The following is a 15,758-nucleotide window of genomic DNA, read 5'->3' as shown; positions in this document are numbered from 1 at the left end:
GACACCATAAGCATGTCCAGCCCCTAGCCACCGCAGCTTGGCTGGGGTCTTGCTGTCTCGCTGTCTCCGGCCACCCTGCACCCAAGTCCTGGATCCCAGTGGGTAGACCTGTCCTCCAGAGAGTTTAGCAGGTATTTCAAGTATAGCTGTTCCCCCACACAGGATTAATGCTAGGAAGTAGTCTGTTTAATGCAGGCAAGCATTCACAATTTATGCACACAGCCTCATTTACATACAAGAGGGGACATAGAGCACTATAGTACAAGGAAGGGTGGGGTCAGACAATAACAAGGGCTGATGGAAGATTGAAGAGGGACAAATCAGCTAATTTAAACTGGTCTGGTAGTGTATCTAGGACAATGCCCTGCTGGGGAAATAATAAGACAGGAATAAGGGGGAGGAGGAGAGGCACATACAAGCAATGCATTCAACATACTCCTCCCCTGTGCCTGAAAGATAATTGAGTCAAGAACTGTGTAAACTCAATAATCTCCAGGTACAGAAAAAAAACACAATTTCACAACACCCCAAAAGTACCCTGAAAATCAATGGAAACCCCTTAAGAGTCATCCCCGGATAGCCCTGATCTGAGTGACAAAAATCACTCTGATCAGTGCAGTGGTTAGGATTTTCTATGGAAGTCAACTTTTAACATGTTTTTTTGGCCCATAGTCTTTGGGCAGGAGGCTAGCCAGCAGGCCCCTTCAGGAACACGTGACAGAGGCATCTTTTCCAAATATGGTATTATATATTTACAAGAATTATATTCAAAGTCAAATCAGTCAAAAAAGAGTCATTAGACTTAACTCATAGATTGTAAGCTAACTTAAGCAGGTCCTTCTTAACTTCTCAAACATCCCCATTCAAAAATTGTAAAACGTTGTGAACATGTTGTAACGGATCCCCTATAGTACTACTGAGTATATCCATTGAAGAGTCTCCCAGGTCCCGAAGTGAAGCAGTGATTATAACTCTGAGCTACCTAAACATCAGCCAAGACTTGATGAAGGGTACAAATGAACTCCTTTATTCTGGCCAAGTTGCCTGCTTATATACACAACACCCAGCAGGGGGTCTCCACACAATACAATGCAAGCCCCTCCCAAAGATCTCTGTATCTGGGACATAATTGCGTTAAAGACCGGTAAGCTACTTATCTCCAAAGAACAGAAAGGCAAAGAGAAAAACATAAAAAATACCCCAAACATCATACAAATATACAATAACCCCACTAATAACATCATAAAAATATAAAATATCTAAAAACATCAAAAAAAATGTACAATAACCCCAAAAAGCCCTGATCTGAATGACCAAGTTCTCCAAATAGCGCTCAGATCCATGCAGTGTAGGGCAAATGCCAGCAAGTAAAAGTTCTGATCGGCCGCACACGTGGTCCTATGCCAAAAATAGTTTCAGGGCATTTGGTGCTTTTGCCGGTCAACTTTCAGGAGCTCCTGCTTCCGAAATATGGGTTGCTTCGCCTGGCTCTAAGGTAGCATTTGCGCCCCTTAGTGTCAGTCACCTTCCCTCCAAAAAGTGCTCTCCTGGTGGGTTGCAAAGTCGTTCAAAACCCCGGATCCAGTTGTCCGGGAACCGCAAGGTTACCTCATGCTGAAAACAATTCCATGACATTCGCGACTAAGTAATGCTAAGGTGACCGGGGACGCACAAAGTCGTCATGCTGAATTTAGCTCCATAACAATCGTGGCTAAGTACTGCTGAGGACAATTTGTGGGTTTCTTCATGCGGATGGCCGCCAGGGAGCTAGTGTTTGGTTCCATTTGAATGAAGGGAAAGTGCCGAACCAGGGGCACCCAGGGGATGCTGCTAATGGTGGCTGGGGAAGTTAACTCCTGAACGGGGTCTCCAAAGTGGACCACAGTCGGTGGCCTGGAGGCCAGCTTCCACACTCCAGGAGTGTATGGCCAACGTCCATGGTAAAGAGCGTTTGCCACATATGTTAACACTATATAAATAGTAATAATAACTGAACTTAAGCTTTTTCCATTAGTAAAAAGTCATATTTTTATTCCGCCAGTTTTAGAGGTACTTCTATTCATTAATTCCAACATCCTGTAGTGGATAATCTTACCAAACTAAGGCAAATGGAAAGAGATAATGTCAGAGATAAACATAACCAATAAGATAATTTAACTAAACATTAGGTGCAGTTATGGTTCTGAATACACTGAACTACCAGAGTGAGGCCCTGTGAAAATTACACGATGAGCCTTCATATATGAAACTTTCTAAAAATCCAACTACAAGTTTTCTCTGCTGTAGATGACAACAGAAGATGAGATTGCAAGGTGGTCTTTATGTAAGACATTGCTTACCATTACTCCTGTTTTTCATATTTTATTCAAAATCCATAAAAATCAAGTCCTTTAACCTGAAAAGATGACTGTTTTGAATGACATTATGGAAGATGCATCCTCCATCCCTTCATACATTTCAGAGCTGGGTAAAGGTAGGTACTTCTTATATACCTGAGGTGTGTTTGGTAATCCCTTGGCACTGAACTGATGTAACTGACATTATAAAGCCAAGAGGACTAAACATTTCAACTGAGATGTGGGTGACCTTTTATATAAAGGGATTTGGGCATGAAACCACAGGACCACCGGAGAAGTTGGAATTATTGGTCATGCTTACATTCTATGCTTAAAATAAGACAGGTCAGACATTGGTGGTCTCCACAAAGCCTTGGAACAACTGAACAACAAACTTCAAGATTTAGCAAAACAAGTTTACTGACTCCAGCAAGAAATTTTCCATCTGAGATGGAAACACACAAAGGTACCAGAACCCTGGATATTATTTTTCATTATGGTTTCATACAGTAAAAAACTAAATCTCAAAGTCAAACTGTTGATATTATTGATGCAGTCCAATGCCCAGGGCAGAATTTACATGTCAGGTGTCTGTAGGCACACAATCCTTGAGCGCCCCCTGCTCCCTAACCCCAAAATAAGGTAGATTAAGAATAATGAATTTATTAACAGGGCATTGCAGACCTAAAAACATATTCATATATGGCAACTACGTATGTGCATATTTGTTGTTCTGCTTGCAATTAATTGTACTTGAATGGGTGAGTATAGAGAGTGTACACACCTGTGTAAATGCATTGCAGGGTTAAAGTAATGTTAGAAGTGGTTAGGGTAAAATGGGGTTTAAAGTCACAGATGGGTTAATGTCAAAGTTAGATTACATAGGGTGTTTAGTGTTAAGAAGATTAACAGCTTGAGAGGAGTTAAAGTTGTAGTATAAAGGCTATGTAGGATTATTGAGTTCAGGACAAGACTTGGGTTAAATTTAGTACTGGAGTGCATTATGCGTTACGTTTTTAAGAGGAGTTAAACATAGGATTAACGTAAATGGTTTTCTTTCAGGTTTATGCTTTGAGTGCTGAAGTTTGAAGGGTTATTTACAAAGTGCTCACCCTCCCATGTCTTCTGTAAACCAGTCGGATTGATGATATTATAGCTGCTGGAGCTGTTATACAGTGTGTATCACTCAGAGCTTCCATTGCTCCTCCAGCAAGGCATTTCCTGTGTGAGAGGATGTTAGTGGGCAGATAAGAAGTGATCCCTTCTTCTTCCTGTCCAGCCTCACGCACAGACAATGGAGAAGCTGGGACAGCACTGTGTTTTACACCCTCTATAACTATTTCTGCAGCTCTGCTATAAAGGTTAAATGGATTACAGAGGATACTGGCCAAGGCTTCTGGTACTTATTTCCCAACTAGCCTATTTAAAGGGACACTATACTCACTAAAACAATTGGTGTATAGATCATGCCTCTAAAGTCTCTCTGACTATTAATCAGATTTGACATGTTAATTGTAACTAAAGAATTGTAGACAACTGATGAGTTCCTTAATATTTAATTGGACTATTGTTCTGTCTTTGTAGAGATCAGGACTGGACGGGATTTTGACTGAAATGCAGGCTACCCTTGGTTACCGGTTCTCCCAGTTACAGTGCCTCATTGATATCATGGAAGCTTAATTGGCACAGATCCAGTCCGACCTAGAACATAACTCTGACTACCAACGTCTTATGGACCAGAAGACCCATCTAGAAAGGGAAATAAGCAACTACAGAAATCTACTGGATGGACACAACATTCAGTGAGTAGAAAATATTTTGTCACATTGAATGCTTATACTGATTTTGTTATTTAAATATATAAGAATGTTCAATGTGAGTGTATGTGACAATATCATGTCAATGTTTTTATCTAAAGCAATTGGAATATTTCATAAAAAATATACATGTTGCAGCACAGCTATAATTCTTTAGTGTCTACTCTACCATCATAAGAATGACCAAGGAAAGATAATTTGGGGTTTGAAGATTCATTATGAAGGAATGTATTTGCGATTAAGTTTCAGAAGGTGGTGAAAATATAGTAATAGTATGACCAGAGGTTAGACGTAGGTCTCCGGCAGACCGTAGGGGCGTAGACGGGACATATTTGTGTATTAGAGAGGATAAATAGGTCGGAGCAGCATTGTGTAAAGATTTGTAAGCAAGTATCAGGGTATTTAAAACTCAATTTATTGCAAGCAATACTTAAAATAAATATGTATCTATATATATAGTAGTTAAAGGGTGTGGTGATCCTTTGATGTCCATTTTTAATGCAACTAATATAACTATACTTGCTTCTGCTCCAAGCTTTTATAATAAACCATAAATTAAGTTTTATGCCAAACACTCACTTTAAAGGAGGACACAAATCAATTTGAATGGGAGTCTGATGCCTATAAATTACTTATAAAATGACCTCATAACATCTAACTTGAATCTTATATAAGAAAGGCAAAGTCAATGAGACACTAGTTCAGCTGAAGAACAGTAAGCAATTTCCATTCTAAGTGTGTCAGAAAGAAGTCGTGTGATCAACATGAGCCACAGAAGCAATCACTCATCCTGCGGATCTGTCTTGGGAGCTCATCATTCTGGGGGACATAACTCTTCCAGCTACCTCTCTTCAGTTCAACATGGAAGCTCTAAAAAATGCTACAACAAGAGTCAAAGTGGTCACTGTAAAGCTTCCAGCCATCATGGAGCAAGCAAGAAGCTTTCCAGCCATTCTTCTATTGGTCTTGAACATGGAAGTGGAAGTGTTGGTAATCTTAGATCTCATCACAAAAGTTCTAGCAGTCATAGTCATGGTCTACTCAGTATCAATGAGAAGGAAACAATGCAGTTTCTAAATGGACGTCTTGCATCTTATCTGGAGAAGGTTCATTCACTAGAACAGGAGAATTCTCAACTGGAGAGGAAGATATGCGAATGGTATGCAAATAACGCCCCCAGCTCCTTGCCAGACTCCAGTCAGTACTTCAGGACAATCCACGAGCTTCAGAACCAGGTAAAATAAATATATACAAATGTAACTCATTTAGGCATTATACCATGAACAGTTATCTTGAAGATGACTATTCATGAGATGATAGTGCAGTATTGAAGCAAAGTCAAATATTAACATTCTCTATCTCAATGTATGCAAACGTATTCTAATGTTCAAAGATTTCAGCTCATATAAAAAGAAATATTGCATTACCAGAGAAAAATATATATAGCCAACGTCTAGAGTTGTAAACTTGAAATCTATTTTTTTTGTGAAGTCACAGTTACATTAAAGCACTATTTATACTTTTTATTGAGAATAATAGCATCATATGTAATTATTTGTCAAACCAATATTATGTAAAAAACATTGATGCTTATAATTATTTATGAAGTGCCAGCAAATTCTGCAGTGCTTAACAATGGGTGGACTAATAAACAAGTATTTGCAACAAGAGGAGTTGGACGCACAGGAACAGAGGGTGTTGAGGGTCCTTCTCAAACAAGCCTACATTCTAGAGAGAGCGGGATAAAGTGGCACAAGAGGTAAGGGTAGGATACAGTCCATGCATGGGAAAAAGTAGGTTGCTATAATAATTTACAGTGAAGGGTTAGTTTTTTGGATTACATGGTTGCATGAGAAGAAGCAGGGTTACCAAGTTGCGAGAAAGGAAGCTATTAACATTTTAATTTATATGCTTTCATAGAAAGTGAGTTTTCAATGATTTTTTGAAGTAACGGAGACTGGGTGAGAGTCTAATGGAAAAGGGAAGGGAGTTCCATAGGAATGGCATGGCCCTAGAGAGGTCTTGAAGGTGGGCATCAGAGGTGCGAGTAAGAACAGAGTATTGACTATGAGGGACATTTATTAATTCTGGGGCAAAGTTCTAAACAAGGAGCAATCGCCACAGAAACCAATGGAATATCTTCGAGCACTTTGTACCAAGTATTTAATCTGTTTTGCCTTGATAAATCTCCTTCTTTGTATTTTGTATTTAGAGCTGTATTGAGTTGTTTTTCCTTCACAGGTTGCTTCTGCCTCAGTGGACAATGCAAGAATTGCCTTACAGATAGATAATGGTCAACAAGCTGCAGATGACTTCAGAAGCAAGTAAGTTTTTGGAACAATTTGTATAGAATATAACAGTACATTTCACTATATTTAATTCCCGCTAGCATTGAAGTGAAAAGTGCTTTAAGGTGGGCGACAATTTACAGTGTACGAATTAATAAAAAGATAACCAAAAACGTTTCCTGCACATCACATTGTCCCACATTCCTCAGTTAAAAACCAGAGTTTTTTAGTACCACTTTAATGACGATTAAAGTGTAAGCTCATCAGCTGACATTCAGGCAAGCCTATTTGGATAGTCCAACACAAGCAATTCTCCATGCAGCTTTTAGCTAAAGGGATAAATATCTAATGAGAAATAAAAGGGTATTCTTATGAATCTCTACAAACTAAGTAATCCTTAACAGAGAATATATAGAGTTGGCATTTAATATATTAACCAATAAGTCCACTGAATGGTTTAGAATGTTTTACTCATGTTTCCATGGTGTTCTCAACTTAGGTATGAGATGGAGAAAAACTTAAGGTCCAATGTAGAGGCTGACATTGGAGCTCTGCACAAAGCCCTAGGACAGCTTAACAATGAACTTCAAGACTTAGCGATCCAAGTTCAATGCCTCCAGCAAGAAATTCTCCAGTTGAAGAACAACCACACAGAGGTAATATTGATGGCGAATTAATTGTGATGTGGGTATAAGTCCCATAATGTTACAGGGTAACATACGTTGTTATATGTTCTAATAGTATTTAACAACAAATTATATCATAGAGCTATTACATTATGTAATTATATGGAATCAATGATGCCAACATATCAGTAAATTTAATTATTTTATTAACGCACTTAGCACATTTAGCCACACACGTGTGTTTAAAGGGTAATAACATGAATTTTAAAAAAATGTTTGCTAGATGCCTGGAATACCCTTGTAGTAAAAGGAGCAATGGCAAACTCTATAAACATTTCAGTAATATTCCAAATATGTTTCACATATGTCACGTGTGGAACATAAGTCTGAGGTTCAATAATGGGTAGATGTCGGGCACTAGTTGGATATTATCTACAATCATAAGTGCTTTATCTGTGCTATTTAATACAAATAAAAATGATACTTAGAAATGGGGTTACATTTAATATTAGGTTTTTAAACTTTGGCCAAAACTATTCACAATAACGTTAGTAATTACTGAACCTCGTAAAAACTCACTGACTGAAACATTGATTTTCAACTTTGTGTGCTGTGTAGATGGAAACTCAAGTATATCACATACTTGTCATACTGAAGGAATTTAAAAATAAAATATGGATCCATCATAAATAATGAATTCACATCTGTTATACTAAAATTGGTTCCTTTTATATATAAAATTTAATTTGTATGAATAAACCTAGCGCCCGTCTAGGGCCTAGGCCCCTGCAATGGCTGGTGGATAGCCTCTATCGGTGCTGACCATGTTAGAAACTCCATCAAACCACTGTGGCACTCCTCAATGACTCAGAGCACAGCAGATAGTACTCTTAGTCATCAACTGAGCACATTTAGACTGTATAAGAGCTCCTTTAGTGGTCTGCAAAAAACACACACACTCAGACACAACACAACACTTAGTCACACTCTGACTGCTCTACAGACACACACAAAATTCAGCATACCACACACAACACTCAACCAGCACACAGAAACACACTTAGCCTCCCCCTACATACAGATATAAGTTTCTTCTTCACACAACACTCCACTACACACAATCTCAAACACAACACTCAGCCTTCTAGAAGGAGGGCTCACTATGGCATTTTGTCTTGAGCCCTGGGTAACCTTAATACTTTATAAAAACCCACTGTATCTGGGTGGATATTTTACTATTTCACACCATACACTGGGATAGCAGCGAGGGGGGTGGGAGGGTAAAACACATCACAGTGAGTTTTTCTGCTGATTGATCTGTTTTTAGAACTTTATACTCTATATATAGCCTTTAATATATTCTTCTCTCACATCTTACCATGATTATTTTTCACCCCAACATAAAGGAAGTGGATGGGTTGCGTGCTCAGCTGGGAGCCAGAGTCAATGTAGAAATGAATGCTGCTCCATCCATCGATCTGAACAGCGTTTTATCTGAGGTCAGAGAGGAATACGAAAACCTGATGGAGAGGAACCTCCGGGAAGTCGAGGGCATGTTCTTGGAACGGGTAATGCAAATGATTTAATTGTTTCACACTTCTATACCCATTCTAGGTAATTAAAATCTGCTCCCAACCATTTTTGTTTTGTGTTACTGGAATATAAAGTTAGTTATTTACTGAACTCAAAATATCATCAACTTAAATATAAAAAAAAGTATGTAAAAATAGCTGATTTGGAAAAAATCTTGATCACAGTTTGCCTTTTTTTGTCATTAGGATTTAATTTCACTAAAATTCAAAGTTTAAAGAATTATTCACTAATGTGTGAATTCAAAGTAAATTTAAAGTGAATTTCAAATTTAAGGTCAAATAAGCTGGACCTAAATTCACTTTTACTCTCACTGCAGTAAATAACCATTATAGCGAACCCTGTGAATTGATATCCAAGTTTGTTCCTGAATGAAAGAAAGAAAAAAGAAAGAAAAAAATAAGCATACAACGTTTTAAAAATGTGACTATTACTCAAAGGATTTCAGATCAGTTTTAACCATAAGAAAAGTGTAAATCACATCTTTTAATGTTTCTTATATTATGGGGTTGGCATAATTTGGAGCTATATAAGTTACTCAAATAAAGAGAACTGAAGAACCTCCATTGGATGTTTTTTTCTCCTTGCAGAGTGCAGAATTGGACCGCGAGGTATCTTCTGGATCTGAACAAATGCAGTCAGTAAATAATGAACTTATTGATCTCAAACACTCTGTACAGACTCTGGAGATTGAGTTGCAAAGCCAATTAAGTTTGGTAAGTAAGCTTTAATATACAGCACATGTGCAAAGACAGACAAATCGTCAGACTGTTAGACCTACAGACAGTTAGATAAAAAATTCATAGAAACATAGAATGTGACGGCAGATAAGAACCATTCGGCCCATCTAGTCTGCCCAATTTTCTAAATACTTTCATTAGTCTCTGGCCTTATCTTATAGTTAGGATAGCCTTATGCCTATCCCACACATGCTTAAACTCCTTTACTGTGTTAACCTCCACCACATCAGCTGGAAAGCTATTCCATGCATCCACTACCCTCTCAGTAAAGTAATACTTCCTGATATTATTTTTAAACCTTTGTCCCTCTAATTTAAGACTATGTCCTCTTGTTGTGGTAGTTTTTCTTCTTTTAAATATAGTCTCACCCTTTACTGTGTTGATTCCCTTTATGTATTTAAATGTTTCTATCATATCCCCCCTGTCTTGTCTTTCCTCCAAGCTATACATGTTAAGATCCTTTAACCTTTCCTGGTAAGTTTTATCCTGCAATCCATGAACCAGTTTAGTAGCCCTTCTCTGAACTCTCTCTAAGGTATCAATATCCTTCTGAAGATACGGTCTCCAGTACTGCGTACAATACTCCAAGTGAGGTCTCACCAGTGTTCTGTACAATGCCATGAGCACTTCCCTCTTTCTACTGCTAATACCTCTCCCTATACAACCAAGCATTCTGCTAGCATTTCCTGCTGCTCTATTACATTGTCTGCCTACCTTTAAGTCATCAGAAATAATCACCCCTAAATCCCTTTCCTCAGATGTTGAGGTTAGGACTCGATCAAATATTCTGTACTCTGCCCTTGGGTTTTTATGTCCAAGATGCATTATCTTGCACTTATCCACATTAAATGTAAGTTGCCCCAACTCTGACCATTTTTCTAGTTTACCTAAATCATTAGCCATTTGGCTTTTCCCTCCTGGAACATCAACCCTGTTACATATCTTAGTATCATCAGGAAAAATACATACCTTGCCATCAAGACCTTCTGCAACATCACTAATAAAAATATTAAAGAGAATGGGTCCAAGTACAGATCCCTGAGGTACCCCACTGGTGACAAGCCCAAGCTTCGAATATACTCCATTGACTACAACCCTCTGTTGCCTGTCACTCAGCCACTGCCTCACCCATTCAACAATATTGGAATCTAAACTTAAAGATTGCAGTTTATTGATAAGCCTTCTATGTGCAACAGTGTCAAAAGCCTTACTGAAATCTAGGTAAGCAATGTCTACTGCACCACCCTGATCTATAATTTTAGTTACCCAATCAAAAAAATCAATAAGATTAGTTTGGCATGATCTCCCTGAAGTAAACCCATGTTGTCTCTGATCTTGAAATCCATGTGTTTTTAGATGTTCAGCAATCCTATCCTTTAACATGGTTTCCATCACTTTCCCCACTACTGAAGTAAGGCTTACTGGCCTATAGTTGCCCGACTCCTCCCTATTACCTTTCTTGTGAATGGGCACAACATTCGCCAAGTTCCAATCTTCTGGGACTACTCCTGTTATCAATGATTGGTTAAATAAATCTGTTAATGGTTTTGCTAGTACACCACTAAGCTCTTTTAATAGCTTTGGGTGTATTCCATCAGGTCCCATTGACTTATTTGTCTTTACTTTTGACAGTTGAAATAGAACCTCTTCCTCGGTAAACTCACGTGTAATAAATAACTCATTTATCCTTTTTCTTGACTGAGGTCCCTCTCCTTCATTTTCATCTGTAAATACCGAACAAAAATATTCATTGAGGCAGTCAGCTAGACCTTTATCCTCATCTACATACCTTCCTTGTTTTGTTTTTAATCTAACTAATCCTTGTTTTACTTTTTTTTCTCATTTATGTATCTAAAAAAAGCTTTGTCCCCCTTTTTTACTGACTGTACTATTTTCTCTTCTCTGTGAGATTTGGAAGCTCTTATAACTTGCTTAGCCTCTTTCTGCCTAATCTAATAGATCATTCCGTCTTCCTCACTCTGTTTTTTTTTATAATTACTAAATGCTAACTTTTAGTTTTTTACTATTTTGGCCACATCTGCGGAGTACCACAGTGGTTTCTTTGCTTTTACTGACAAGCCTAATGCAATTTTCTGTTGCCTTCAGTAGTGCAACTTTTAAATAATCCCATTTTTCTTGGACGCCATTTAAATTGCTCCAGTCTTATAATGACTCCTTTACACATATTCTAATTTTAGAAAAGTCTGTTTTTCTAAAGTCTAAAACTTTTGTTTTTGTGTGGTGTGACTCAGTCACTGTTCTTATATTAAACCACACTGATTGATGATCACTGGATCCTAAACTTTCACCTACAGTAATATCGGATACCAAATCTCCATTTGTTAACACTAAATCTAGTATGGCCTCTTTACGAGTTGGCTCCTCAACGACTTGTTTTAGAGACAATCCCAGTAGGGAGTTTAGAATATGTGTGCTCCTGGCACAAGCAGCTATTTTTGTTTTCCAATTCACATCAGGAAGATTAAAGTCACCCATGATGATAACTTCCCCCTTCATTGTCATTTTAGCTATTTCCTCAACTAGTAGATTATCTAACTCTTCAATTTGTCCTGGGGGCCTATAAATCACACCTACATGAATTACTGTGTGATGACCAAATTCTAACGTAAACCAAACGGACTCTATGTTCACCTCACTAACTTTTATTAGGCTAGATTTTATGCTATCCTTCACATACAGGGCCACCCCTCCCCCTTTCCTGCCTTCCCTGTCTTTTCTATATAAAGAATACCCTGGTATTGCTATGTCCCCGTCATTTTTCTCATTATACCAGGTCTCAGTAACAGCGACTAAATCTTTACTATCAGTTGCCATTATTGCCACAAGTTCATGGATCTTATTCCCTAAACTGCGAGCATTTGTAGACATGACTCTACGCTTATCATTTTTTAACACACTTGCTACAGACACCTTCTGTCCTTGTTTTGGGAGACAATTGGATTGATGTTTTATAACCCTTTTGCTCCCCCCCCCCCCTAGTTTAAATACATCCTAGCAAAAGCTCTAAACTGCTCACTGAGAACATTTGTTCCCTTTTGAGAAATATGCAAACCATCTTTTTTGTACAGTTTATTTCCATTCCAAACAGAGCTACCATGAGAAATAAAGCCAAATCCTTGCTCCCGACACCATTCACCAAGCCCCAAGTTAAAGTCCCTAATACGCATCCGCCTGTCGTTCTGAGTGTTATGCACAGGCAGAACTTCAGAGAATGACAGTGTGGAAGCAACCTGCCGTATATCATTGGCAAAAACACTAAAAACTTCCTTAACCTCTGAAACCTCATTGCAAGCCAAGTAATTTGTCCCTAGATGGACAAGTACATCCAATTCCCCTTCCTGCTTTGCTCGCTTAACAATATTACAGATACGTCTCCTGTCTCTGTGAGCAGTAGCTCCGGGAAGACACCTCACAAGACCACCATTGTCCATCTCCACACCTCTTATGATGGAATCCCCCAACAACAACTGCTTTCTATTGGGCCTCACCATAGTCTCCAAGCCTCTCTCCACAACATCACTAGCCTCAGTGCCTCTTTCCACAACACCACTAGCCTCAGTGCCTCTCTGCACAACACCACTAACCTCAATGCCTCTCTCCACAACACCACTAGCCTCAGTGCCTCTCTCCACAACACCTCTAGCCTCAGTGCCTCTCTGCACAACACCACTAGCCTCAATGCCTCTCTCAACAACACCACTAGCCTCAGTGCCTCTCTGCACAAGACCACTAGCCTCAGTGCCTCTCTGCACAACACCACTAGCCTCAATGCCTCTCTCCACAACACCACTAGCCTCAGTGCCTCTCTCCACAACACCACTAGCCTCAGTGCCTCTCTCCACAACACCACTAGCCTCAGTTCCTCTCTCCACAACACCACTAGCCTCAGTTCCTCTCTCCACAACACCTCTAGCCTCAGTGCCTCTGTCCACAACACCACTAGCCTCAGTTCCTCTCTCCACAAAACCACTACACTCAGTGCCTGTCTCCATAACACCATTGCACTCTGAAAGTGCAGAAAATTAATTATGTAGAGCAACAGACTGTGCAATATGCCTTTTATCCACAACTCTAAGTCTACCAGATCCTACAGTGATCCATCTGCCACTCCTATTATGTCTCTGCGGCAGTGGCTTTTCAGCAGTTCCAGCCTGAGTTTGTTTACCAGATAATTTACAAATCTCAGACTTCAAAAATACAATCTCCTGCCGCAAGATATTTTGCCTTTTCAGATAAACTTGCTGCTTAGTAACACCTCTAGTGAAAGTCACTCAGGCAGCCAGTAAAGATGCTTCCTAATTCAGTTCTGCGTTATGTGCAGCACCTACAGAAATCCTATGATAATATGAAATGTGTGGATGTTCTCTGTCACAATGTGAACATGATTATGATAAATCACAAAGTATACAAATCCAGGCAAATGACAGTTTCCTTTGTTTTGTTTTTGTTTCCATCATTTTAGAAATCTGCTTTGGAAGGGACTCTAGCCGAGACAGAGGCCAATTTTAGATCCCAACTTTCCCAGTTACAGTGCCTCATTGATAATGTAGAATCTCAGCTATCACAAATCCGGTCTGACCTTGAACAACAGCACCACAAGTACCAGCTCCTCATGGACCAGAAGACCCATCTTGAGATGGAAATCAGTACTTACAGACATTTGATGGATGGACATGATATTCAGTATGTAATAAAGACAATATGAGAAGGGAATATAAATACATGCTGAAGGGGATATATAAAAAACATTTTTAATAAATGCTCTTATACACACAATTGTTCAATAAAATTTAAATCTTTGTTGACTAATATAATACACATGAAACAAAATTAATCTAATCTCAGCCTTTCCCATTTCTCCTTGCAGTTTCTCAGGTCACAGTTCTTCAGGAGGTAAGTAATGGGCATTATTAAAAGTCTTATATATGACATTAATTGTAATTATAATGTTTCTTTGGTAGGTAACTACTTGTGATATCCATTAAAAAAAAACACATCTCTGTTATTTCTAATTAAAATAACATTTAAAGGGAAAATGTATAATTTCAAAACATTTTAGATATAAGGAACAATTACCATGGAAACCAATAAAACGTGTCTTAACATTTACCACCTTGCAACAAAATAGCACCTGTTTAGTCTTGATAAAATTCACTTAATGTCTTTAGCTATACAACACAGTTTTTAGATTGAAATCAATAATTATGATATACATACGCCATTATAATATTTAATAATATTGTTTAGGATTTTAATAAGAAAATAGATACATGATTAATAAATTACATTTATCAGAATGTTAAAAACTGTAATAAAAGTCAATGAACTAATTGGGTGGGTCATTCTTATAGCTCCATCTATTTGTATTTGGGTGAGGTGTACAATTCTCTGCATAGTCTTAGTTGATGTGCTCCATTTGAATTGCATTGATTCAGACATTCCTCTAGTGTCAATATAATGATGAAGCTATATTTGTAGAGTGGTAGTGTTGATATTAACATTGATGTCTCATTTGTTTAAGGATTTCATCACGGCAAGTGCTAGAAGAAGCCCAGAAAGACATCAGTCTTTGAAACACGTGGATCTCTAGAGCAAAGAAGGAAATATTATACTGTCTACTTTTTCTAAATCTGGTTGTTGTGTTTCTATTATTTTTTTTTCTTTCGTTTTCTGTAGAGTGATTAAAGCATGTGAAAAGTCCTATACAAAATATATCCCCATGCAAGAGAAATTTCATCTTAAATATAACATGCGCAGAACAAACATTGTGTAAAATTACTTTAAACCTCTTCATAGAGGAACTGATTTTTTTTAAACATTTGGTTCTATTTAGTGAATATAATATCTGATCAAAGACTCAAAAAATAAACCTAGAGCTAGAGACATACATAGATAGAACAAATGACCTTTCTTTTCCCATGTTGGAAATATTTGGTAAATGTTTACTCATTTATAACAATGTTCACTAAATATTCAATTGGAAGATGTGTACATTGATTGGATTTTTGTTGTTGTTGAAGAAACGTTTGGACTGTATTGTCAACACTCTTTCTGACTGTGGCTGTTTTTCTAACTGTCCTTTAGTCAAGATTTTGTAAATAAACTTTGTCTGTCTCATGCAAACTGGATGTTTATCTGGATGTTTTTTATAAGGTAACTTAATGGAAAAAGCAAGCGTATATGATGCCATCCTATCTTGGATTTACTTGTATGATTTTAAAGGAACATTATACAGTCAGGAAAACAAACGTCCATTTCTGACCCTATAGGGTTAAAACACTATTTAGGGTGCTGGACTGACCCAGGAAGAACCTTTAGTAGCCGTCTGAGGAGTGGCCAC

At 38.1% G+C, this 15,758-nt stretch overlaps 1 protein-coding gene across 1 annotated transcript; it reads left to right on the top strand.

Moving 5' to 3' along the window:
- The first annotated feature begins 4,868 nt into the window (after positions 1-4,868).
- LOC134614940 (keratin, type I cytoskeletal 19-like) lies at positions 4,869-15,541 on the top strand. The gene is made up of 8 exons (XM_063459224.1): positions 4,869-5,388; positions 6,395-6,477; positions 6,941-7,097; positions 8,474-8,635; positions 9,248-9,373; positions 13,881-14,101; positions 14,286-14,311; positions 14,940-15,541. Exons 1-8 carry the CDS (start codon positions 4,918-4,920, stop codon positions 14,960-14,962), a joined length of 1,269 nt encoding a protein of 422 aa, XP_063315294.1. The 5' UTR covers positions 4,869-4,917; the 3' UTR covers positions 14,963-15,541.
- The last annotated feature ends 217 nt before the right edge of the window (positions 15,542-15,758 follow it).

The sequence above is a fragment of the Pelobates fuscus genome, chromosome 6 (genome assembly GCF_036172605.1).
Source record: "Pelobates fuscus isolate aPelFus1 chromosome 6, aPelFus1.pri, whole genome shotgun sequence".
Classification (NCBI taxonomy): domain Eukaryota; kingdom Metazoa; phylum Chordata; class Amphibia; order Anura; family Pelobatidae; genus Pelobates; species Pelobates fuscus.
The sequence above is the reverse complement of the archived record's forward strand: the minus strand, read 5'-3'. Positions and strand labels throughout refer to the sequence as shown.

Excerpts from the sequence above, each read along its gene's own strand:
- LOC134614940 (XM_063459224.1), top strand. The coding sequence starts at position 4,918 with ATGAGCCACAGAAGCAATCACTCATCCTGCGGATCTGTCTTGGGAGCT. Across the intron at positions 7,098-8,473 it reads TGAAGAACAACCACACAGAG|GAAGTGGATGGGTTGCGTGC; the intron begins GTAATATTGATG and ends CCCAACATAAAG. Across the intron at positions 14,102-14,285 it reads ATGGATGGACATGATATTCA|TTTCTCAGGTCACAGTTCTT; the intron begins GTATGTAATAAA and ends TTCTCCTTGCAG.